This window comes from Moesziomyces antarcticus (assembly GCF_000747765.1).
Source record: "Moesziomyces antarcticus DNA, scaffold: scaffold_v10018, strain JCM 10317, whole genome shotgun sequence".
Lineage (NCBI taxonomy): Eukaryota > Fungi > Basidiomycota > Ustilaginomycetes > Ustilaginales > Ustilaginaceae > Moesziomyces > Moesziomyces antarcticus.
The window spans coordinates 323,326-347,766 of NW_014638992.1; the positions used below are offsets into that span (position 1 = coordinate 323,326).

The window sequence follows — 24,441 nt, forward strand, 5'->3', positions numbered from 1 at the left end:
ATCTCTATTCCATGTGACGATGCATCCGAAATGCTTTTTTTGGTTTGGGCATGCCTAGCTACGCGTGGTGAGCTCGAGCTCAAAGGCCGCCTTTTCCAGATCGCAGCTGACATTGCGCGACGTCTTGCGGCTCGACTCGACCGACGCCGTGGTGCTGCTCTGCCTGCTCTGCTGCATCCTTGCTGCGTTGCTCGCCACGAGCACGGGCGTGAACTGCAGCTCGTCCTCTTGTTGGCTCTTTTGGCTGTACCTCTGTTCCAACGAGTCGCCCATCTTCCACACCACCCACGCGCCCCACACCTGGGTCACTGCCAACCCTGCGGTGCAGATCCAATACAGCGCATCCCAGGCGGTGTAAAGCTGTCCATCTGCCCTGCGCTGAAACTTGATCCACATCCAGATCGTTCCCGCGATCGAGGCGAACTTGAACACGATGCTCTGCACGGCTGCGATCCTAAACACCGTACGCAGCATCCTCGCCGGCGCCTTGAGTCTGTACATGAACAGCGCCACAAAGGTCGTCTGCTCCGTTGTCGCCTGGAAGATCCACAGGAGGCCTGTGATGACGTACGAGGGATCCTGCAGCCGTTCGCACATGACCAACGCCAGACTCATGGCGAAACACGTGATAAGGTGGTGCGCGATCATCGGATACGTCATGCGATACCTGTATATCAGTTCGAACAGGTACAGTGCTGCGATGAGGCATGCGCATGCACGCACCACATTCACCTTCCACAGCGCGAACCGCAGGCTGATCAACGAGCATACCGACAACTGCATCGCCACCACCAGCGTCGTGATCACCAGCTGCAGCACGTACACCACCAGTGTACGACGATGCTCCGCCTTGATATCGCGCCACTTTCGTCCCACCATGCACGGCAGTAGGAGATTGTGAAGCAGATTGGCGATGAAGTAGAGGATGAAGAGGAGCGTGACGAATGCAATTGGAAACACGTAGGGAGTCTCGACGTTCATCCGTTGGTCGGCCATCTTGACGACCTCGCCCAGCGACGCGGGCGACAGATGCGAGAGGATCGGAGCGTACGACATGGCTGCAATCGGCGGCAATGGCGCAATCGAGAGAAGGAGGTGAGGGAGCTATGTGTAGCAAGATCTGGCATCTACAACCACGTCCCGCTTATATACCTTCTCATCCCACCTACACGCATCACGGGGCTGCTTGTGCGTCCTGCATACATGCGCACGATTCATGCTGCAACACTGTATCGTCACCAATGATCATCGGATTGCCACCACCGTATGGCATGACCAGGATAAAACCGGTTCGGGGACCGCCCAAATTGACAAGGCTGACAAGCGGCTCGCCTCATCGGTGGGCCCAAAAACATCAAGTAAATCCGATAAAAATAAAATAAAAACGTGTGCCGCTCCCCGCTCGACGCCGTGTGGTGTCGACTTTTTCCGGCCGCCCCTTTATCTCTCTATCGGCACATGCCTTACCTCGTGCTCGCTTTTGCAAGCAGGCGACGCCGTTCCTGGCGATCATCGTGTCAGCAACCCACTCCCACACCCCACCTTCCGCCACGAAGCTCGTCTGTCTGTATCATGTTATGCTTTGAGGTGCGTGCTGAGGTAGACCTTCGCTCCCTGCAAGCTTTGGGATGCAGTGCGAGCTGGGCCATTGCTGTCACAGCGTCATCTTGGAGCTTGAGCGCTACGGAGCATGTGATACGGATGCTGCCAAACGTCGATGATCCACCTCGGCACCGCCGAATGTGGCTGCAGCCGGGACATGTCGCTGCGGAACGGGTGATTTTTCCGAAGCCTCGATAGCAAACTTGTCGGGCTGAAGGCGGAAATCATGCATGGGACCTTCGCAGGCTTCGCTATCACCACATCCCCGGGGCCGGGGGGGAGGGGGGGAGGGGGGAGCAACGGGCAGTCGCAGGGTTGGAACAGCAGGGTAAGGTCGCCGATGCGTGAAGCCTCATTCACGACAGCACGAAGAACTGCCAATCGGCACGGGATGCGGGGCGGAGCCACAATTTTTCCCGCCTGCTTGTGAGTCTGACAGCCGCCATGCGATTCACCACGCCGCCGGTCCCTGCGCATCTGGCCGTCAATCGCCTATCTCCCGATCCAAAGCCCTGAACCGGGCTGCAAATCGGGTCTCATCCCCGATGCCTGCTCAATTACTCCGAACCACCTCACATCTTCACATCCTGCCAAACCCCCTTCCCCCATGTTGACCATGTTCACGCCGCTCAACCACATTTATCCGTGCACCACGCTGACATCGGGGCCTACATGCCGATCTGCAAAGAGCACAAAGCGGCCACATGGAGCTGTAGAGCGTCAAAAACAAGATGAATTTACAACAAACCACCCCGAGGGGAACAAGAAGGAGCCTACCGGCCGCCTGCAACGCTGCCGATATCTAGCCTCGGAGCTCTAGTGCCCGAGTGCTAGCCACCGAGCCGAGATGGCCTACTTGTACAGGGCGCGCTTGGCGGCACGCACGACGACGGCGGTGTCGGGGAAGGCGAGCTTCTCGAGGTTCTGGGCGTAAGGGGTGGGCACGGCCGCACCCGACACACGCTCGACGGGCGCATCGAGGTGGTCAAACGCAAAGTCGTTGACCGTCGCGGCGATCTCTGCGCCGACGGAGAAGAGCGGGAATCCGGACTCGACCGTGACGATGCGGTTGGTCTTCCTCACCGACTCGAGGATGGTGTCGACGTCCATGGGCGCAATGGTGCGCAGGTTGATCACCTCGGCCTCGACGCCCTCCTCCTTCTTGAGGATCTCGGCCGCCTCCATGGCGTAGTTCATGCCGATCGAGTGCGACACGATCGTCACGTCCTTGCCCGCGCGCTCGATCTTGGCCTTGCCGATCGGGATGGTGAAGTCGTCCGAGAGCGCCTCCTGCGAGATGGCAAACGAGGTGCCGTACATGATCTCGTTCTCCAGGAACACCACCGGGTTCGGGTCGCGGATGGCCGACTTGAGCAGACCACGGCAGTCCTCGGCGGACCAGGGCGAGACGGTCTTGAGGCCGGGGATGGAGCCGTACCATGCGGCGTAGTCCTGCGAGTGCTGCGCACCCACACCAGCAGCGGCACCGTTGGGGCCACGGAAGACGATCGGGCACGGCACGTTGCCGCCGGACATGTAGTAGGTCTTGGCACCGGAGTTGATGACCTGGTCGATGGCCTGCATGGCAAAGTTGAACGTCATGAACTCGCAGATGGGGCGCAGGCCGGAGAGTGCGGCGCCGACGGCGAGACCGGCGAATCCGGACTCGGTGATGGGGGTGTCGATGACGCGCTTCTCGCCGAACTTGTCGAGGAGGCCACGCGTGACCTTGTAGGCGCCGTTGTAGCGGGCGACCTCCTCGCCGAGGATGAAGACCTTGTCGTCGCGCAGCATCTCCTCCTCCATGGCCGAGTTGAGCGCGTCACGCACGGTCATCTCCTGGGGCTTTGCATCGGTGGAGGCGTTGCGGGAGGAGGAGGGGAGGAAGGCGGTGAGAGCGGCGGGGTCGGTGGTGAGGCGCGACGAGCTGGCGATGGGCTTGGCCTTTTCGAGCAACGCCGAGGGCTGCTTGGCGGCGGCGGTGGTGGAGAGCGATCGGAGCGTGGATCGGTTGGCGTTGACGCGCGCCAACGAGGCGAAAGCGGAGCGAGCGGCGGCCATGTTGATGAGAAACGCGACGACCAAGGGGGGAGGGAGAGATGAGGACGAGGAGGTGCGGATGCGGAGGATACGGTGGTGGTGACGAGACGACGACAACGACCAAGGCCCAGCGAGGATTGAGAATTGAGGATTGGGGGGCGGCCAACTCTGCGCAGCGCTTGCGAAGAAGAAAAAGCACGGGCGATCTAGCCCACGGCAGCGCAACAGCCAAAGCAACGCGCGCGCACCCTGGCCTCAATCAACCAAAAAAAATTGGAACAGAGCAGAGCCAGACCGAGGTGCTCCCGTGCTGCTTTTCTTTTCTTCCAAGCCTCCTTCAAGCCGTGGGGGAGAGTGCGAGCGAGGCGAACAGAACGGCGAAAAAAAAAGGCGAGAAAAATTGGTCGCGTCAGGCTCGGGCTGCACAGTATCGATGGGAGCTCACGGGCAGCTGGCGGCTCAGGGTGCACGGATCTAGCCAGTCGAAACTCGCGTGGGATTTGTAGTGCAGCCGTTTGAAGCGGGTCAAAGTGCTGAATTTCACCGGCCGCTTTGCTTCTGCCCACTCTCTGCATTTCTTTTTTCCCAACAACGCATCGCCTCCTCCGCCCCACCTGCGCTTGTCCGTGTTGCGCCTGTCCGGGTCGTTTCGACAGGAACGGTCTCGTCCCGATCTGTACTCGCGCTGCCGATGGAGGCGTCGGTCAAACGAGGCACACACGCCCAACTCGAAAATCAACAACCAAAGACGGCAGCAGGGCAAGAGCAGGCGCAGGCGCGCTGTGGCAGGTGGTTTATCGATGGGCGCCCAACCTGGACACCAGATCGGCAGGCGTGTGTATGGTAGAAGCGCACTTGTCCGGCGCCGCTCCCATCATCACTTGTAGTGTCGACAATGTTCGATGAGCCACGACGGAACGGCTCACTCCGTAGGTATCGAGGGTGAGCATGCGATCACGGCGACGGAGAGCACGGCGCGAGGACGGTGGGGCCACGGCTGGATCCGCTGACCCTATCTCGAGCCTTTGAGCGCGTGTGTGTTGGGGCATGGCGTCGCCCAACGTTGCGCCGTCTCGGTCGCCAATTTGGCCGGCCAAATGCGCGGTGCAAAAGGCGCCTCCAAACCACCAACCGAGCGCTTCCGAATGTAGCCCGTGCGATCTCACACCCAGACAAAGTCGAAATTGGATCGTACGATCGACCAAGTCGGGCGCCGATTCGGACACGCGCCGAAGAGCCGGCAGTTTGCTTTTCCTGGTCTGATCACGGCTCGCTCGCTGCGTCGCCCGCCAAAAGTGCAACCCTGCAGCGCTGCCAATTTTCAGGCGCCTTCGGTGAGCGGAACCGGCTCGTGCTTTCCCACTCGCCCTTTTGGCGTTGATTCTCACTCAGCCGCTGTCGCTCGGTCCGTGGCAGCAGTTGGCAGTTGCAATTGCAGTTGCAGTCCACGCAAAATTCGCGAAATCGGGTCTCGACCATCCTCCTCTCTCTCTCATCCTCTCCCCGACCACCCTCGTCTCGCCGCCATCGTCTCGATCGCTCAGCTTCGGCAGCTCCCGAACGCATCTCGCAATCTCGCCCAGCTCGGCTCAGCTCTTTTCCCCCTCGATCCATCGAAAAGCTGCATATACAGCGCACCGCATCTCGACACGGCATTCCATCCTCGAGCACCAGCTCCAGCACCATTTCGACTCGGCTTCACTCCCGCACGCTCGCCCACCCGTAGTCTCACACGGCGCATCCATCAACACAGCAGCATCGAAGCCACGCCCGCACCCACGTCCACAGCATTCAACCCTGCTAGACAGACACACGTACAAGCAGCACACATACTCATCACAGTCTCCGCCGCCAAGATGAGTGAGTACCTCTCCCGCCCTTCTTCCCGTCGCTCCACTCACTGACACCATTGCCCTTACTTCACTCGCAGTGGACGATCTCACCGAGGCGAGCAGCGACTACGTGCCCAACTCGTGGGTCACCTGGTTCCTCGCCACCAAGGGCAACGAGTACTTTTGTGAGGTCGACGAGGACTACATCCTCGACCGCTTCAACCTCACCGGCCTCAACGCCGAGGTGCAGCACTACCCGCAGGCGCTCGACCTCATCACCGACTCGCTCGAGGACGACCTCTCGGACTCCATCCGCGACTCGGTCGAGGCGCAGGCAAAGCTCCTCTACGGCCTCGTCCACGCCCGCTACATCATCACCACCCGCGGCCTCGGAAAGATGCTCGAAAAGTACAAGCGCGCCGACTTTGGCCGCTGCCCACGCGTGCTCTGCTGGCAGCAGCCTCTGCTCCCCGTCGGCCTCAGCGACAATCCCTTCCAGAAGGCCGTCAAGCTCTTCTGCCCGCGCTGCGAAGACATCTACTCGCCCAAGAGCAGCAGACACGGCACCATCGACGGCGCCTTCTTCGGAAGCACCTTCCCGCACATGCTCTTCATGGTCTACCCCACCGTCATCCCCTCCAAATCCCCCACCGCCCCCTCGCCCTTTCTCCTCAGCGCCTCCCAACAACATCGCGCCGACGCACGCGCGCAGGCCGAACACGCCGACGTCGACGATTCCATCATGTCGGTCCCCGGCGGCGCGGGCAACGGCTCGTCGCTGCCCGCTGGCGCCGTGCCGTCGTCATCGGCCGTCGCAGCCGCTGCGGGCAGCGCGGCGGCGGGTGGCGCCAGCACCAACGCCACGCCTGCCAACTCGACCGCCGCGGCGGCCGCAAAGGTGGAGCGCTACCGTCCGCGCATCTTTGGATTCCCCGTGCACGAGACGAGCAAGCTGCAAAAGTGGCAGGACAAGGTGCGCGACCAACAGATCGAGCGCCTCGAAAAGGTAGAGGCGGCAGGCGGTATCGCGACTCCCGGCGCAGCCGCCTTTTTCCGCAAAGTAGCGCCCGTGGCGCCCGCAGCGGCAGCGGCAGCGACAGCGACAGAGGCGACAGAGGCAGCAGCGCCAGTGACGCCGGCACAAGCAGCAGGATCGAATGCAGGCGCAGGTGCAACTTCCACATCCGCTCCACCACCAGCACCGGCTGGTGCCACGACGAGCGCAGCCGCACCAGCACCCGCACCAGCCGCCACCGCAACGGCGCCAAAGGCGCGATCCTGATGCGTCGTTCATCCTCTTTTGCGCATCGGCACACGTGAGCAAGCTTGCAACGGACACCCACTCTCTCTCTCACACACACATGTTCATCATCCCTTTTTTCACTGCTCTTATACCAAAGGTGATCCTCTCTCTTTTTGATGGACCATTTTTCACAATTTTGCGAGATTCCTATGCGAGATGTGGGCGGGGATTGGAGGGGATTTAGAGCGTGGTGGAAGTGACGACGAGGGCGACGAGTCTGCGCATATCTTCCGCACGCGCGGCACCGGCTTCGAGCACTTCGGCGTGGTTGGCGGCTTCGGCGGTATCCTGCTTGAGCGTCTGCTTGACGGCGTCTTCTGCCTTGGGGCCGCCGTTGGCTTCGGCGGCGAGGGCGGCCTCAAAGTCAAAGTAGGGTTTGAGCACCACCTTGTTGGTGATGAGCGAGATGGCGAGCACCTTGATGCCCGCATGGGCGGCGGCGATGACTTCGGGCACGGTGCTCATTCCGACTGCATCGGCGCCTACGGTCTTGAGGAATCGGGCGTCGGCACGCGACTCGTACGAGGGTCCCATCACGTAGGCATAGCTTCCGGACTGGAGCGAATCCTGCAGACCCAGCTTCTGCGCTGCCCTGTACAGCGCCAGCCTCAGCTCGAGATCGTACGCATTCGACAGCGGCGGGAACCTGGGTCCAAACGCCAGATTCGCTCCGATCAGTGGGTTCATCGAGGTAAGCGTGGGGAGCGAGAGGTGATCGTGGATGGCCATGATCGTTCCCACCTGGAACGAGTCCTTGAGTCCACCCGCCGCATTGGTGACCACGAGCGCCTCGACGCCCAGCAGCTTCATCACACGCGTGGGGAATACGCACGCTGCAGCGCTGTGGCCCTCGTACGTATGGAAGCGACCCAAACACGCCACCACCGCCACCTTGGCCTCGCCCTCACGGATGTAGCCAAACGCCAGCGACGACTGGTGGCCCTCGACTGTGCTTTCCGAGAATCCAGGGATCGACGTGTATGGAACGTGCACCACCGATTCGAGCGACCCAGCCAGCCCAGACAGCCCAGATCCGCTACCACAACCAAACAAAGGCCATCAGCATCGATCCCACACAAGGAGCGGGTACATTGTGGCGCGACTTACCAGATGATGCCCCACTTGGGCGCGGCGAGCTCGGAGGGAACAGCGGCCCGGATCGCCTCGACCGCTTGCTTGAACTGCCCAGGCAGTGTGTCCATGTCGATGCCGCTCATGGTCTATACGTTCTATGCGGATTGTAGGGAGGAGTGTGGAGTTGGTAGGACGGATAAGAGCTCGGGGGCGGCCTTTTTGTGCGACTTTCACTCTCAGCCGGTGGAGGCGCACACACCAGCGCGTCCGGGTGAAAAAATGCCCACCACCAACACCCACCCCCCCCGGGGTTGCCGCCGCTCTCACCTTGCCGCAACTGGGGCCGGCAACTAGGGTCAAGGTCCGGTGGTCTTGCAGCAAAGGCGGTGTATGCCCCGCATCGGATGGTCGGATGCTCATCCGCTCAACTACCCGCAACACCCACCGCCAAGAAGCCCAACCTTTGCAGCCTCGGCGATCTCCGAGCCCACACGCGCCGACACAGATCTAACACACTATCACTCTCGCCACGCGCGCTTGCTGCCACAGCAGGGGTTCGGATGATATACATGCTGGCAGGAGGTCTAGTTGTCGTCGCTCTCGTCGGCGAGCAGCTCTGCTGGGTCTATGAGGTCCTCTTGTCGCCGGGCGTGTGGAGTTGATATCCCAAACGGCGTCGATCCACCGGTGGTGCTGGTCGGCAATGATGATGCCGGCGAGGCCGGCTCAAAGCGCTCGAGCACGTATTCGAGCGCCTCGTCTGGCTGTGTCGACTCGGTATCGAACCAGTGTTGTCGGTGTTGAGCGCGGTGCATCATCCAGTCGCTCACCTCGCACGGATGCATCCTGCCCGCCGCTGCCTCGGTGCGGAATACGGTGACCATCTGGATCGTTGCTTGTGGCGCCGCTGACTTGCGCAATGTCCGCAACCAGGCTCTGTACCTCTCTGCATATCCGACGTAGTCCCGTTCCGCATGTGCTACAAGCAGCAGCACCTCCAACGACGTAGACCTATCCAGCAGCACCTGGAGTGGGTTGATCCGACCCGCCACTTGGAGTCCTTCCACATCCGACGCCTGCGGGACGATCGCCGGTACCACGAGTGCGACCCTCTTGAGCGCGGGTAGTGCTGCCAGCGTCGCTGCTGTTTGCGGCGTCAGTCTGAAATGCGGTCCATGCAGCTGCAAGTCTCTTAGCTCGGTCCAGCTTTGGGGCTGCCAAAAGCCGCGCTGGACATCGCCGCCCCAATGCCCCATGATGCACGCCATCTCGCGCAGGCCGCTTAGCTCGAGCCCTTTCGGCACTCCCTGCACCACCAGCCCTTGCACTGCGTCGAGGTACCCCAAGGCTAGACGCAGGAAGGGCAGCATGTGCCGTTCGAACCGCACCTGCGCCTGCGACGCATCGAACAATCCCTCCACCTTTCCCGCTCGTATCGTTAGCCTGCGCACGCGCATTCGGGCCAGATCGCGGATGCCGAGCCGGTTCTTGTCGAGCGCGATTGCAAACGCTCGGAGCTGATCTGCATACAGACGCACGTTGGGAAGGAGGAGCGTCGATAGGATGGCGCGGTGACAAGCCCGACTGACACGTGCCAGCTCCAACCGCTGCCGTGTAGACGCATCGTCGGCGGCCATCAGCACAATATGCACCACCAGCTCGGTGGGTAACCTTGCCGCCAGAGGTACGGTCGTGGGCGTTGCGCCGCCGCCGATGGTCTCGATATGCTGCACCCTTCTTGCGCGTGGCTTGACAACTGCACGCGCGGAGGCGGGTTGACTCCACGCATCCGCCAGCCGACGCCACGACCACGGGTTGGTGATCGTCATGACCGAGCCATGTGTCTTGCCATGCGTTCCGATCCTCTCCGAGCTGAAGAATCCTCGAGTGCTGCGTAGCGGGATGGTGGTGGGAGGAAAACCCTGTGGGCGTTGCTCGTGATCAGCGATGGCGTCTAGAATTTTCCACCTGCTCTCCACATCGCTTCGACCCTGCACTTTGGCCCAGCTCATCATTCTCACCTCGTACACACAGCCCATTGCCTCAGGACTCTCATCACACACGGCCAAGCTTGGAGACGGGAAGCAATGCGAGTGTAGATGCAGGAAAGGCGATGCAGAGACAAAGAAGAGCGGCGGGCTGCAGGATATATTCAGCCGGTTCGCGTTGAACAGCTTGCCGTCCACACGAAACCGAGCCTGGCCAAGGTGCGCAGTCCCAACACATTGGCGCAGAATGGACGGGATGGAAGGTTACATGGCCGTGCAGTTGCATCCTCCGCCAGCGGGCGCATACGGATCCTCGCCCTTGCTAACAGGTCCCCACACCGAGGGCACGAGGTAATCGCGCGTGCCCTTGCAGTAGTTGATCAGACTGTAACCCCCAAACACAACGTCAGCATACGAACAGAAATAACGATGATCTGACGATCCAGTCCTGGCCAGGGTAAGGCTGGGGAACTTACCTTTGGCTGGCTTCCGAGACGCGGATGCGCGGACGTTCGAGATCCTCCTTGAGCCGCTGGTTGTGCTCGGTGAGCCTGCGCAGCTTGAGCTCGGACATGGACTGTTTGTGCGGCTTGACGTTCATCGTTCTGTGCGTAGTGATGGACGAATGCGAATGCGGACGAGCAGGCGAGGCTGAGTTGGAGGAGATCCTGATGCCATTCGGGGCACGCAACGAGGGTCCAAAGTCGCGGAAGCGCCCCGACCGCAAGGCATGCGCGCCCTCCAACTCTCGCGCTTCATTCGGCCGTCTGCACGCGCCGCCCCACCTCCACCGATTCACCCCGATCGACTCGCTTCTTTTTTTCGCCCTTTCGCCGGAGATCAGATCGGATCAGCGCATGCACGAGCTGCAGCGATAACACGGCTACGCCAAATCACAGGGCGACCTTGGCCCGCACACCAGCGAGGTCGAGTCAACTCATGCAGATCTCGAGCGGGCTTGCAGATTTTCAGAAGAAAGCTTCGCCCGTCGCTGCTCCACATATTGGCGCCGACTGGCTCGTGAGTGCATCGTGAGAACTGCCCCTTCGATTCGAACTCCCACTTTTACACTCTCATCACCATCATCACCGCCAGGTCTGCATCTTGATCAGTAGTGCAACGATCGGAACACACAACTCTCGCTTCCAACCACCTTTAATTCAACGCCTGGGTGCCGTCGCAGCAGACAACCATCGTCACGGTACGTGCATTTCACAAGGCCAACGACACTTGCGCACGCCTATCCGCCGCAGTCTGGTGCTGAGAGGCAGCCATACGACAGCGAGTGCTTCTCGGGCACTCTCTGCTTGATCTGTGGGCGCTGCTCGAGGATGCTATGCGCATGTGCGGCCCCCTTTGCCACTTTTGACCTGTGACTGACCGCCTCGTTTCTCCATTGCTCCTGATTCATTCCCTCGACCTCCTCGTCCTGCGCTGCTTCATTGGCGCTCTGTTCGTTCTCACCCGCTCGACGTGCACATCGGCGACATCTGCTTCGGCGCATCCGACACACGATCCGACTACTCATCGGGCTCCCGATCGTGCACTGGTCCCGCCGTGGCGCTTCCGCATCTGCTCTGCATCGAAACTGTCGTCGATATCTGATCATCACCTCGGCCACCTTCTGCTCCTACGACCTCTTGCTACCGCCGTCCTTCGTGCCTTTCACCTCGATTGCACCCGACGGCTTTGTGATGCATCGCTGTGCATCTCGGTCCGCGTTCGCCGGTCGGCATGTTACGGTCTAACATCTTTTGCCTTTTTTTGACCCGCGGTCCACACGCGACCTGGGTATGCCCGCGACCTCCGGACGCGCTCTGCTCTCTTTGATTTTCGGCCGACGCTTGCCTCGCTTGAACCCTTCGGCGCGGCTCTTTCCGCGCTCGCCTCGTACGCCCTCCCCCAAACTTTCTTCCCCCCTGCCTCGCTCTTGGTGTTCTTCGACCCTGTCCGACTTTGGCTCGCCCGCTCGTTTGGACTGTCCAATCCGCTTCGCCGCTCGTACCCCCACATCCCCACCTCCCCTGTCCCGCCCTGTCCGCCCACGCCCGAACTTCCGCTTCGTTCGCCGTCGCTTTTGCCGTCGCCGTCGCCCATACAAATCACCGGCCACTTTGTGCGCCTTTGCTGTCTTCTTCACGCTTCACCACCATCCCTATCCACACCCACCCTATCCACAAGTAGATGTCTACGGCCCGTCTCAGCGCCAACGCCTCTACTCGCGTCTTTTCCTGCTCTAGCCGCTCCTACTCGTCCCTCTCCGCCCGCGTCGCTCGCAACCCCGCAGCCTCGCGCTCCAGCATCCAGAGCTCCTCGTCGCTTCTGGCCACCGCTGCCCGCTCCAACACCCTCGCCAGCCGTCCCGCCTCGCTCTCGTTCGGTGTTCAGAGCCGCCTCTTTTCCAGCACCATGACTGCCGCAGGTAAGTAGGCAGACCATCCTATCTCCGTTCTCTGCTTTCGATTCTCTGTGCGCACAGAGGAGCAGCTCCGACGTCTGGGCCCCGGTCTTTGCGTTTGGAGTCTGGCGAGTGTCCGCGCCTCGTGGCTCGCCCTTTTCTCCGCGCACCGACAGCTGGGTTCGTACAGGGCCGCCTGCCTAGCTGGCTCGAGAGGGCCTTTTTTTTGCTCGGCTTGGCGGCTTGGCTCCGCGTCTCTCTGCCTTTGGCTTTTGGCCGCGCTGGGCTGAGCTGGCCTTAGCGGGGAAGGGTCGCGCCTTATTTTCCGATTTTTCGTCCAAAATCCGAGAGCCGTGGTTGGCTGGTCGCACAGGCGCGACGCCGCTTCGGCTTTGCACTCTACTCCGGCTTCTCTCGGCGCCGGACGTGACGGCAACGCTCCGGTCCGCCTCGTCCAACGCCATCATACATACACATGGCACAACTTCCCCCAACTTCCCCTCTTGACCTCCGCCCTTCTCCTCTGCATCCTCGTTCTCATCGCTGACGCCTTTCGCCTCGACCTTTGATTTCATCCCGCGCCGCGCTTTCGCTCTCGACGCCATGTCCATCGTTCGTCCCCGTGGCTCGGCTCGACCAGCCAAGATCAAGGTCGCCAACCCCGTCGTCGAGCTCGACGGCGATGAGATGACCCGCATCATCTGGCAGAAGATCCGCGAGGACCTCATCCTCCCCTTCCTCGACATCGACCTCAAGTACTACGACCTTGGCATCGAGCACCGCGACGCCACCGACGACCAGGTCACCGTCGACGCCGCAGAGGCCATCAAGAAGTACAGGGTCGGCGTCAAGTGCGCCACCATCACCCCCGATGAGGCCCGTGTCAAGGAGTTCGGCCTCAAGAAGATGTGGCTCAGCCCCAACGGCACCATCCGCAACATCCTCGGCGGCACCGTCTTCCGCGCCCCCATCGTCCTCGACGACCTCCCGCGCCCCGTTCCTGGCTGGACCAAGCCCATCATCATCGGCCGTCACGCTTTCGGCGACCAGTACCGATGCCAGAACTTTGCCGTCGACAAGCCCGGCAAGTTCACCATGCAGTTCACCCCCGAGGACGGCTCCGCGCCCCAGACCTGGGACATCTTCAACTTCCCCGACGCAGGAGGCGTCGGCCTCGCCATGTACAACACCACCGAGTCCATCACCGGCTTCGCACACGCCTGCTTCAAGATGGCCCTCGAGAAGAAGGTGCCACTTTACCTCTCCACCAAGAACACCATCCTCAAGGCATACGACGGCCGCTTCAAGGACATCTTCGAGAACCTTTACGAGACTGTCTACAAGAAGGACTTCGAAGCGCAAGGCACGTGGTTCAATCATAGGCTCATCGATGATCTCGTCGCCCAAGCTATCAAGTCGGATGGAGGCTTTGTCTGGGCATGCAAGAACTACGATGGTGAGTAGCGTCGTGAAGACCAAAAGCCGACCGGCTCATATGGAGAAAAAAAAAAACTAAAAAAAAAAAATCAAAACCGACACTGACCTAAATTTAATTTCCGCGTTTCTGCAGGTGACGTCCAGTCGGACATCGTCGCTCAGGGTTACGGCTCGCTCGGCATGATGACCTCGGAGCTCATCACCCCCGACGGCCAGATCATCGAGTCCGAGGCTGCGCACGGCACTGTCACCCGCCACTACCGCGAGCACCAGAAGGGCAACGAGACCTCGACCAACTCGGTCGCCTCCATCTACGCCTGGACCCGCGGTCTCGCCTTCCGCGGCAAGCTCGACAAGAACGACGAGCTCGTCTACTTTGCCAACGCCCTCGAGGAGGCATGCCTCGACGCCATCAGCGCCGGCAAGATGACCAAGGATCTTGCGCTGATCTACCACGGCAAGCAGATGAAGCGTGAACACTATGTCACGTAAGTACCACGCTGCATCTCCCGATCGATGCTGGCAACTGATGAAGCTGACGACGATCTCGCACGGATCTTGCTCACTCTTGACTTGACAGCACCATGGAGTACATTGACGAGGTGGCCAAGATCCTCAAGCACAAGCTCTCGGCCAAGGGCATCGAGGCCGGCAAGCTCTAAGCCGGCGCCACTCTTCTCTCGTGTGCGAGAGGCACGCTGAAACAAAATTGAAATGCAACGCGATTTCCGCCCGCAACACAGCGCAGCCTCCTCCTCGGCCTTGCCGATGAAGATCTTGAGAGCGGCCCGAACTTCTTCTTTGGCGGATGCCGTGACTGCCGTTGATCCGTCCGCGAAGCGGATGCATCCGTCTGAGGGTCGGGACGAACTCAGTGTGCGCGAGCTGCGTCCCAGGACTGATTTTTTTCTTTTCTTATTCTCGCAGCGCGGAGTGGGCCCGACGACGGGCCAAAATGTGTCACGACGCTCATCACGGTCGAGTCTGCAGTCGAGTCTGCAGCGAACGGACCCGCTCGAGCACGCGGCTCTCCGATTCTGGCCAATGCGCCACCATCACGCTCACTCTGGTTCGGCCATCCGCCTCGTTGGCCAACATCGTCGGGCCATCCGATGCTCACTCAGCGTGGCTCAGTTCGAATCGCAGGCGCAAGCACCGCCTTGGCACGACGCCTGTCTCGTCGCCACAGGCGCGACCAGCGTCTGTGGTTGCGCTCAGCGGCGGCTGAGTTCGGAACAGCCGTGCAGTCGCGCACGGCCAGCTCGAGGCCAGCTCGAGTCGGGCACGCCGCGAGTCTCGCGCAAGCAACGCTGCGCTGCCTACGACAAGGCTTGCGACATGCCCGGGCTCGGCGGTGCTCAGCGAAAGACCGCCGCCGTCGACATCCTCCCGCGCGACCGATCCTTTAAAAGAGGTGGCCTCGCTCGAGGGTCCCTCTCGACGCTCTTCTCCCTTCGCCATCGCTCTTCGCGACCTCGCCCCTCCCCTGCCCCCTCCTCGCCCGTACCATTCTGCGGTCGACGAAGCTCGGCGTCCGAACCATTCTGCGCTCGACCTTAGTCGACGTCAGCGCGCTCCCGCCGCGCCAGCGCCATTCTCCGCTCAATACGCCGTCGACACCGTTCGCTCCGTCGACACCGTTCTTCGCTCTCGCCGCATCAACGCCATTCCGCGCTCATCCGCCGTCAGTCCGTTCTTCGCACGCGACGCTCACCCGCCGTCAGAACGGTCTTGCGCTCACGACGATCCACCCCGTCAGAATCGTTCTGCGCTCTCGGCCATCTACCCCGTCAACGCCACTCTACGCTCGCATCCTCGACAGCGCCTCTCTGCGCTCGCCTCTCCAAACTCGACAGCGCCACTCTGCGCTCGACCTTCGCCAACGCCATTCTGCGCTCACGACGCTCACCCTCGTCAGAGCCGTTCTGCACTCTCGCTGCATCAACGCGATTCTGCGCTCGGTCCCGTGTCAGAACCGTTCTGCGCTAACGGCGCTCCTCCTCCGTCAGAGCCGTTCTGCGCTCACGACACTCTCACCCGTCAGAGCCGTTCTGCTCCCTCGTTGCACCAACGCCCTTCTGCGCTGATCCCCACGTAAGTACCGTTCTGCGCTTTCGCCGCCTCAACGTCATCCTCCGCTGACACCCTGTCGACACCATTTTGCGCTCTCGCCGCGTCGACACCTTTTCCGCCTTCACGATCTGGCGCCTGCCCGTTGTAGCCGACCGTCTCCCACCGCATCGCTCACGCTCCCGCCATGCCGAACTACCGAGCTCCGGTGGAGCAGACCGACTTTGACGCCGCCGCGGGAAGGGCAGTCGAGCGCGGCAACCTCAGCGGCCTTGCGCCTGGAATCGAGAAGTACAACGAACGTTGCGCTCAACGCCTCCGCGAGTATGGCCAGTGCTGGCTCGACTATGCCAGACGGAGCGATGATTCGCTGCAACTTCGTCGAGTCCGACGCCGAGGTGGACGACTGGTTCTGGGCGACCATCGTCGAGCTCCTGTGTTCCGCCCAAGAGGGCGATCGCAGCAGGGCGGGCGCACAGACCGAGCTCGACGGACTGATGGCCGCTTACTGCCGCGCCAAGCCGAACGCAGAAATCTCGCCACAGCGCCGAAAGAAGTTCACGATCTTGATCGACACTCACCCGCAGATTCTGCCGCCGAAGGGATTCTGCGCGAACTGGGCGGACATCGAACGAATCATCAAAGCTGGCGTCTTCGGCGACTACATGCACGGCAAGTGGAAATGCGCGAGGGAGCGGGTCCAGATGGCGGCCCTCATCCTTCTCCTCTTCGCCACTTCCTGCCGCCCGGGCGAGCTCGTCGTTGCTGGCGAGCACGACTCGTCGCAGTGCGCCAAGTGGAGCGACTGCAAGTTCGTGCTTCACAAGCCGGCTTTGCCGGCTGACCCCGTCGGTCTCAGCGTCGAGGTCACGATTCGCCTGCTCAAGGGCAGGCGCAACGATGCGACCCAGACGAAGCGTATCCCTGTGGTGTCGGACCATTCCTCGGCGCCCGCCCTCGACCCGACGCTTTACCTTTTTTGGATGGCGATCCAGGACGGCGTCTTTGAACGAGACTTTAAACTCGAGGACCTCGCCACCGCCGATCTCTCTCGGCTCCCGGCGAACCGGACGACGTGGGAGCTGCGCACGAATAAGGACGCCCTTGACAAGCCGATCTTTCCGGCTTTCAAGTCGGTCTCGAAGCTCGCCTACGAAGCCGACTCGACTCGCGGCTGGACGGAAAAGGACGCCAACAATCGTCTGTCTGCGTTTTGCGGTCCAGCTGGCCTTCCCGATTTCACACTCTGCGATGTGCGACACTTTTGCGCCAACGCTCTCAACGACCCCTTCGTGACAGACTCGGACTGGCTCCGCACGTGCGAGCACGAGGCCGGTCACCGAGTCTTCGTCGACGACTGTCAGCTCGATCGCCTGGAGATCGACGTGCTCGCACTCCTGCGCCGACATTATCAACGCTACGAGCTCATCCGCGGCAGAGGCGTGCCCAAGACGCCCGACACGGACCTCATCCGTCCAGACGAGCTCAACATTGTCGACCAGGACGAAGCCGTGCTGAACGCGATGGCTAGGGTCGCCGAGCTCAAGGACCGGCTTGTTCGCGAGACCGGTTCGTGCTACAGACGTCCCGCCGGGGATCCGCTCTACGACGAGTATTGTTCGGCTCAAATGCAAACGCAGAGGGCTCGTGTCGCCGTCCGGGACCGCATCCGAGCCGAGCGCGCGTCTGTCCTCGCAGAAGCCTTCGGCATTGACGACAGCGACGACGACGACGAGGGCACGAAGCCCGACGTTCGAAAGCGCAAGCTTCGGCAGGAGTCGTGAGTGTTTCGTGTCGAGTCAGTCAGTCGCATCTCGTCTTGTTCTCGTCGTGTTCAGGTTCGGTCGCATCTCGTTTTCGTTCACGTTGGGTAGTCGCACCTCGGTTGCGTCCATATTCGGTAGCTCGCATCGCCTTTCGAAATGCTCCACACGTTCGGTTCTGACTGCACGGGTCTGTGAGCTCGACCGTCGTTGATGATCGTGAGTCGCGCTCGGATTTGGGAAGGAGTTCGGTACTGAGTTGCGGCTTGCTATGAGGCGCCAAGATCCTCACGCACAAGCTTTCGCCCTCAAAGCATCGAGATCGCATCGGGCCCTGTCCGAACAGACTCATAAAAGCGCTCGCCTTGCCTCCTCGACAGCGCCGGACTGAGGTCTTCTCGCATCGACTCGCCGTTCTGCGCTCCAATCCTCTTTCGTGCCGCTCTGCATTTGGCTCGCGCCGTCAAAGTCTACACACTCAACGACATCCGCTTCCGCCTCATCGCGGCTGCTATCACGGCGCTCATCAAATTTTCCGTTCGCCGACGGACTCGCTGCAGCGCGAACGTTGTGCTGGGACGGGCAAACTCGGAATTCACTCTTGAATGCACTACTCTTCGAATGCTCTCGTACATGACCTATCCTAAGACCTTGTCGTGTGAATGGTTTCGCGTGATATTTTCGCAATACTTCCGCTTGCGTCCCAATACGGCGGGTGCGGCTCGGCTCCCGGCTAACGCCGTACTGCGAGTCGAGAAGATTCGGACATCGTGCAGACTTGGACAGCCGCGGTGAAGCGATAAGGAAAATAAATCTCCGTGACATTCCTCGCTTGTGCTTCGTGCATAAATCCAGGCGATCCGGGGTGTGACAGATGAAGGCCGGCGACAGATCTTGTTCCCCAGCATCCGCTTATCTCTGCACCACCAATGCAATCTTCTCCGGTCGAAGGTGCAAGGTATCTTCGGCTGCTTATCGTCGTCGTATGACAGTATGGATTGTGTCTGGCTCTGGCGATCGAGCTTCGGCAAACCTCACTAGCTCGTCTTGGCTGCTCCATCGTGAATGACCTCATTGTCGTTGTCAATACCTTCGACTGTTCACTGTGTCTATATGGTAGAAAGCAAGCGTGTGATCAAGCTTATCTCTGCGATACTCGACCATCCAATGCGTTGCGTGAACAGACATACCAAACAGCTTCACTACGTCGTGCGTGGTTGCAGCTGAACGATAACAACGCTGAATGCTATAGCGACAAAGACAATCCTTCTACGCAAGATTCTCTTCGTAGAGAGCACCACATCGTGGCTGTTCGAGCATAAATACGCACACTCTGGACGCCTACAACTCATCCAAAACTCATCCAACTCATCCACTCTCACATCCTCACATCCCAATCCAACCCTCCCCATTCAACTCCCGCTCCACCTCCTTCCTCCAAGCCATCTTCAACATGAAGTTCACGCAGCCCATCGTCATTCTCGCCTCGCTGGCCTTCGCCGCCACTGCGCTTTGCGCACCCATCTCCTCGGAAGCCACCCTCGCTCGACGAAGCGCCGAGAAGCCGAACCTGATCGATTCCATCGGTGCTGCGGCCGAAGATCTCGGTCTTCGTCGCGACATCGTCCAAGAGCTCAGTGCAGCCGCAGAAGACCTCGGACTGCGCAGGAATGTGATCGACGAAGCAAACCAGGCGCTGGAGGACCTCGGACTGCGACGTCGTAATGTGATCGACGAGTTGAACAAGGCGCTGGAGGACCTGGGTCTCTAAGCTTCACCATCTCCTCATCACCCGACACGCGGGGAGCAGCGCAGGACAGCACTTTTCGACTTCTATTCCACCCCCTTTTTTCACCCCAACACTAGCTCAATCAACTCTCATAGACTCAAACTCTCTGTCTGTGCAGAGCCGCATGTGATTGCTTGCTCATTACGTTGAGATTCGTGAATGCGCAAGAGTGCGGGCGCTGTATCGCGTGCGGAAGCAAGATCGTGCGGGGTGCGGGTGTTTTTTTTTTTTTTGACAGGTGTGGCTTGAGCGGAAAAAAAACCTCCGAGCAGCCACGGCGACGCGAGCCGGATGGATCGACCTCGCAGCCGCAACTGCGCAACTTTGCGGACGCTGCACCAGGCTTCCGCACACAGCTCCGCACTCCTTCGGACACTTGATCCCAGCCGCACCCCAACCGCACCGCTCGCTGACGTACCTGCAAAGTCTATTTTCTCCCCACGCATCTATGCTCAGACAGGGTAGAATGAGGTCACAACTAAATTGCGGCTACGAGGCTACATGACTTCGGTCTGATCCTTGGGCGGGGTGCAGGGTCGAGACTCTCCGCGCTCCATTGCGTCGGCTGCGTCTGGAGTCTTGTTGGCCGCGTTTGCGCCCGTATGCGACTTGCCCCACCTGAAATCGCCGAATCCGAGCAGCACGTTGGCATACACCGTGGGCGTCAGGACGATACTGCAGAGCCTGTTGAGCACGGCTCCGTACAGCAGATGGTGAAGCAGCGGCCTGTACCTGGGTGTGGGGATGACGACGAAGAGCAAGAACCAGATTTGTGGAAGCAGCGTAATGGCCAGTAGCGGTGCTACGCCAATGAGGCTGAAGCGGGTGACGAGATTGAAGACAAAGTGGCCAAAGTTATACATGCGGAAGAAGACCAGCGTGGAGCGGGTAAGCTCGAGAGCCATCCATACGCGCGTGACAAAGTGTTGGTTTTGCTGCGTCAGAGTGACGAATGCGTTGAAGTAGGCGTTGGAGCCCCACCGCCTTCGTTGGCTGAGGTAGTGGCTGAGCGACTGCGGCGGGATGGTGAAGCATGCGGCTCGCGTCTCGAGCACGGTGCGCACCGACTTGTCGCGCGAGATGATGGACCAGCACAATCGTCGATCGGTCCCCTGGTATTGCACCTGGCGATTGACCAAGTTGCCGTTCTGTACGTGCTTGCGATACTCGGCCGAAGCCTGACCCAAGATGCTCCCCGTCCTCAGCATTGTAATCGCCCCTGGCATGCAAGTCACCCTTCCCCAGGACGACTCGGACCTGCGTCGGATCCACTGCCCGTACGTGTACTGGAACCCCTGAAAGTGGTCCCAGTAGTACCACAGCCCGCATGTGCGCAGACTTCGACCGGGCTTGTGAAAATCCGCCTCGACAATCCCACATGCCCCCACCGTCTTTTCTCCCTCGTCCATGAGTCGGTCCGCCAGCACATTGACCGACCCGGCCAGGATCTTGGTGTCGGCGTCGGTGCAAAAGACAAAGTCAAAGTACTCGAGATCCGGCTGGTTGTACAACCGCCGAATGTGGTCGAGCACCATGGCGCGCGCCTCGGCATTGCAGTGTCCCGTCGCCTCGTTATCGCTGTTGAACAGGTCGAACGCAAAGATGAGCGAATCCTTCTTGCCGGCATTCTTGACCTTGCGCACGATCATGATCGGATGATTCATGCGGTACCCAAACTGCAGCCGGAACGCCGACTCGCGGATCTTCCACGAAAAGTACGGCGAGTCCTCCACACGGCAGATGGTCTCTTGCACGATCACGTCGTCTTCCACGTCAAACCCATCCGCCATGATGGCGATGATGTTGAAATCCTGTGGGCGCACGGGGTTGTCTTGGATGATGGAATCCACCGTGTCGAGCACATCTTGCGTCGATTCTTTGTACACGGGCACGAGGCTGACGATCTTGCGTGGCGGATGGATCACCTCGGGCTTCTTCTTGCGAAACGGCATCGCAGCGACACTGAGCAGGAACAAAAGACTCTGCCACACCACCGAGAGGATGTCGCGAGACTTGAGCGCCACCATGACCACAAGCGAGGCACCGGCCGGTGCGAGGAAGAGGAAGAGAATGACGAGACCCATGTTGAGCGCGCCAATGGCCATCATGAGACCATACCGACCGGCTGTCACACGCGACTGGACGAGTGGAGCATAGTCGGGGAACTTGTCTTGGTCAAAAGCCATCTTGCCGCCTTGCGACGCCATGCCGATCTTCTCCGCATCTCGATCCTTGTCGAGATCGTTGACCGGCTGGATGTCTTGCGGCGAGGCAAAGGGGTCGGTGGGCGCTTCGTTCGAGTCGGCAAAGGGGTCTGCCTCGGTCGTCGTTGGTCCCGAAGGCTCCGTTGTCCGAACGCGCAGACGGGTATGTGAAGCCTCTGATTCGGGCTCCGTGTGTATGGACTGCAAATCGCTGTGCGTCGGTTCCGAGTCGCTGGAGAGGCTCTCCGGTATGGACGAACGCCGGCTCGAGTCTGTTGATGGCCGTTCGACACGCTCTTCTTGCGAGCCTTCTTCTTCCTGTGCTTCGACTTGCGACTGCGCAGGAGTTTCAGTTTCTTCCTCTGCCAGCTCGACCTCGGTCTCGACCTCGACGGCGGCTGTAGCGACGACTGCTTCTTGCTGGCTCAACACAAAGGGCTGGCCGGACAATCCCGACTTGCGTTTTTCGCTGCCGTAGGTCGAACCCTGTCGATGCATGCCCGGCGTCATGGGGGTGAGAGGAGTCATGGGTGTGGTTGGCGTGGAAGGCACGGTACCGGCTGGATTCGCGGGCCAGCCCGACGAGTATCCTCTGGAGAAGCGGAACCTGTTGAGGCGTCCCTCGTCAAAGTCGTCGTCCTCTTCGCCATCGCTCGACGCCGAGCCTGTAAACGAGCTGCGCCGGCTGGATCTGTACGTCGGTCTTCTTGCGGGTGGCGGCGGCGGCACAGAGACCTCGAGATGGCGCCGGAACCTTGCCGGTACGGGTGCAAACTGGAAGGGCGTCCTCGACGTCGAAGCGGTCGACAACGACGCAGCAGCTTCCTCTTGCTGATGCAGCTGAGCAGCTTGGCTATCATCTTGACGCTGGTCGGCCATGCTTGCGAATTGTGGGTATAGTGATCTGCTAGAAGACTGCCTCTACGATCGATCTTGAAGGGGCGGGGGGTAAGCTTGTGCGTCGAAGAGATCAATGAGCGAGAGGCTGGGTATGTTGACGGAAAGACAATGGAGGAGGTGAAGAAAGCGATGGAGCTCGACCCGTTGGAAGAAAGAGCAAACCAAAAAGTCTGAAAGAGAGTTGGCATGGACCGAGCGGCATGAGGCCGGGCAGAACAATTTCATGCCGAATCGGGATGGCTCAGGGGAGCCTTGTCTTGCCACACCTGGTTGGCCTGGTACTGAAGGCCAAGAGGGGACGAATGAGCGGATGCGAGGCCAGCCAAGAGAGGCGTGTTGGTCTCAGGCATCGCAGCGAGTATGTCATGCACCAAGGACAGGGGTTAGCTGTGGAGGTAGCCGCGTCCAAGTCAGAGAGCAGGCAGCAGCCTGGAGATCAGCCACTTTTCCCGCCGGGCTGAGTGAGTGCGTGGCCGACGTATCGATCAGCGGATCGCTTAGTGGGCCCGCACGTGCGAATGAATCTGATCGTCCCACGTTGGCTGGATCGACACGAAAGCGTCCATCGCATAAGTGCTCAGTCTGCTGTACAGCCTGCATGGGATTAGCCGAGCTGGTGCGAAATGGGACTTCCTGACGAACAGAGACCATCGCTGGGTCAGAGGCAGCCCTTTGTGAGCGAGGCGGCTAGCAAAGTGGAGCGGGATCGTTGATCCGCGCTTGCCCTCGTGGAGAGGGGCCTGTTGGAGGTGCAGAGGCGCATGAGGCGGCTGGGAGTGAGGGGTGAGGCGAACGCTGCTTGGCGCGCTTGGCCGGTGGGCGTTTTGATTGCACGTCCAACATGGCGGAAGACTGGTTCGAACCGTTCGCGGCGCCAAAATTGGATTTTTCTTTCGGAATTTCGCAGTCCGCCGAAAGCATCGTGTGAACCGCACGTCACCACTCGCCTCCAGCCTGTTCGCCTCGCCCCCCGCGCGTCCCGTTTCTTTTTATTCCGAAATTCCGCATTTTCCATGCTTTTTCCCTTGCCGCTCAGCCCAGATCGCCTAATCGCCGCTTCACGCCGGCTGGCCAGCCCCCAATTTGACGCCCGGGACGCTGCATGGCCTTCTGCGCACAGTCGCTTCGATGCAGAGGGTGGGCGATCGCTTCATCCCCCCTCCACCCTCTCAGCCTGAAGGAGACCGCCTGAGATAGAGACCGCTCGTCTCGAACCCTCTGCCACAAGATGACTTCGTTGGAGCGAACGACTTGTTCCGAGTCTAGACGTCGGAACTCGGCTGTGCGAGTCGCCTCTTCGCCATGGCGCGCGTGTGACGACACATGGCGATTTCTCCCACGCTGCATTCCCTCGCCCGGCCTTCGTAGCGGAAGAGGCACCTCTCGTCTAGCCCGAGCTTGAGTCAACACTTAGCCCTTGACTTGAGGCAAAGAATGTCGCTTCGAGGATGCCTCCTTCCTATTCCGTACTTGGAGATAGTCGGGCCGATCGAGCGACTACTTTCCTCCCAACTGGCTCTAGTGCTCAAGCCTAGGGGTCTTGTACGAGCACCAAGGCTATTGTTTCGTCTACACTTCCCACGGGGAGATGGAGCGAATGAAACCTAGAGTTACTCCAAGCGCTAACCGACACCAGTCATAGTCCCCTTGGTCTCGCTGCCTTTTCCGAGCGGAGTAATGCTGTACCCGGAGCTTTTCCGGAAGTGTTCATCATCCAATGAGGCAAGCGGCTGACTGGTCTGGAGCCAGCATTACCAAAAGCGGCGGTCTTCTTCTCACGCTCCCTCTATATTGTGTTTCACCTCTCCGAACAAAACTCTATTCCGGGCAGGGCGATCGCTGCAAACGAGCTGTTTGCATGAGGCGAACTGCAAATTCTTAAGCGCATCGGTCGTCTTGTACATTCTTCTCCGAAAAGCTGCGATTCAGCAGCGTTGTAGAGGAGCAGAGGTGTGCGGTTAGCCGCCGGCAAGCATGGCGGAGCTGAATATTCCGACATGAGGCGAACGAGAAGAGCACGTTCGCAGCACATGGGCCCGGG

General features: G+C 60.3%; 8 protein-coding genes across 8 annotated transcripts; 3 read left to right on the forward strand and 5 right to left on the reverse strand.

Annotated features, from left to right (window-relative positions):
• Positions 1-54: 54 nt before the first annotated feature.
• PAN0_018d5696 (uncharacterized protein) lies at positions 55-1,834 on the reverse strand (the record flags this gene model as incomplete). Its single annotated transcript, XM_014798924.1, has 4 exons — positions 55-1,058; positions 1,204-1,332; positions 1,468-1,561; positions 1,727-1,834. The coding sequence occupies 4 exons, from the start codon at positions 1,832-1,834 to the stop codon at positions 55-57; spliced, it is 1,335 nt and encodes a 444-aa protein (XP_014654410.1).
• Positions 1,835-2,454: 620 nt separating this feature from the next.
• Positions 2,455-3,663, reverse strand: PAN0_018d5697 (thiamine diphosphate-binding protein; the record flags this gene model as incomplete). Its single annotated transcript, XM_014798925.1, has 1 exon — positions 2,455-3,663. The coding sequence occupies one exon, from the start codon at positions 3,661-3,663 to the stop codon at positions 2,455-2,457; it is 1,209 nt and encodes a 402-aa protein (XP_014654411.1).
• Positions 3,664-4,739: 1,076 nt separating this feature from the next.
• PAN0_018c5698 (casein kinase 2, beta polypeptide) lies at positions 4,740-6,756 on the forward strand (the record flags this gene model as incomplete). Its single annotated transcript, XM_014798926.1, has 3 exons — positions 4,740-4,789; positions 5,087-5,502; positions 5,573-6,756. The coding sequence occupies 3 exons, from the start codon at positions 4,740-4,742 to the stop codon at positions 6,754-6,756; spliced, it is 1,650 nt and encodes a 549-aa protein (XP_014654412.1).
• Positions 6,757-6,957: 201 nt separating this feature from the next.
• On the reverse strand, positions 6,958-7,994 carry PAN0_018d5699 (purine nucleoside phosphorylase; the record flags this gene model as incomplete). Its single annotated transcript, XM_014798927.1, has 2 exons — positions 6,958-7,813; positions 7,885-7,994. The coding sequence occupies 2 exons, from the start codon at positions 7,992-7,994 to the stop codon at positions 6,958-6,960; spliced, it is 966 nt and encodes a 321-aa protein (XP_014654413.1).
• Positions 7,995-8,435: 441 nt separating this feature from the next.
• PAN0_018d5700 (guanine nucleotide-binding protein subunit gamma) lies at positions 8,436-10,440 on the reverse strand (the record flags this gene model as incomplete). The annotated part of the gene is made up of 3 exons (XM_014798928.1): positions 8,436-9,990; positions 10,147-10,224; positions 10,316-10,440. 3 exons carry the CDS (start codon positions 10,438-10,440, stop codon positions 8,436-8,438), a joined length of 1,758 nt encoding a protein of 585 aa, XP_014654414.1.
• Positions 10,441-12,023: 1,583 nt separating this feature from the next.
• Positions 12,024-14,336, forward strand: PAN0_018c5701 (isocitrate dehydrogenase; the record flags this gene model as incomplete). Its single annotated transcript, XM_014798929.1, has 5 exons — positions 12,024-12,261; positions 12,319-12,417; positions 12,878-13,693; positions 13,808-14,162; positions 14,255-14,336. 5 exons carry the CDS (start codon positions 12,024-12,026, stop codon positions 14,334-14,336), a joined length of 1,590 nt encoding a protein of 529 aa, XP_014654415.1.
• A 382-nt stretch (positions 14,337-14,718) lies between these two features.
• Positions 14,719-19,278, forward strand: PAN0_018c5702 (uncharacterized protein; the record flags this gene model as incomplete). Its single annotated transcript, XM_014798930.1, has 6 exons — positions 14,719-14,874; positions 14,936-15,768; positions 15,896-17,524; positions 17,888-18,044; positions 18,363-18,498; positions 18,950-19,278. 6 exons carry the CDS (start codon positions 14,719-14,721, stop codon positions 19,276-19,278), a joined length of 3,240 nt encoding a protein of 1,079 aa, XP_014654416.1.
• Positions 19,279-19,793: 515 nt separating this feature from the next.
• On the reverse strand, positions 19,794-22,379 carry PAN0_018d5703 (glycosyltransferase family 2 protein; the record flags this gene model as incomplete). The annotated part of the gene is made up of 1 exon (XM_014798931.1): positions 19,794-22,379. The coding sequence occupies one exon, from the start codon at positions 22,377-22,379 to the stop codon at positions 19,794-19,796; it is 2,586 nt and encodes an 861-aa protein (XP_014654417.1).
• Positions 22,380-24,441: the final 2,062 nt, after the last annotated feature.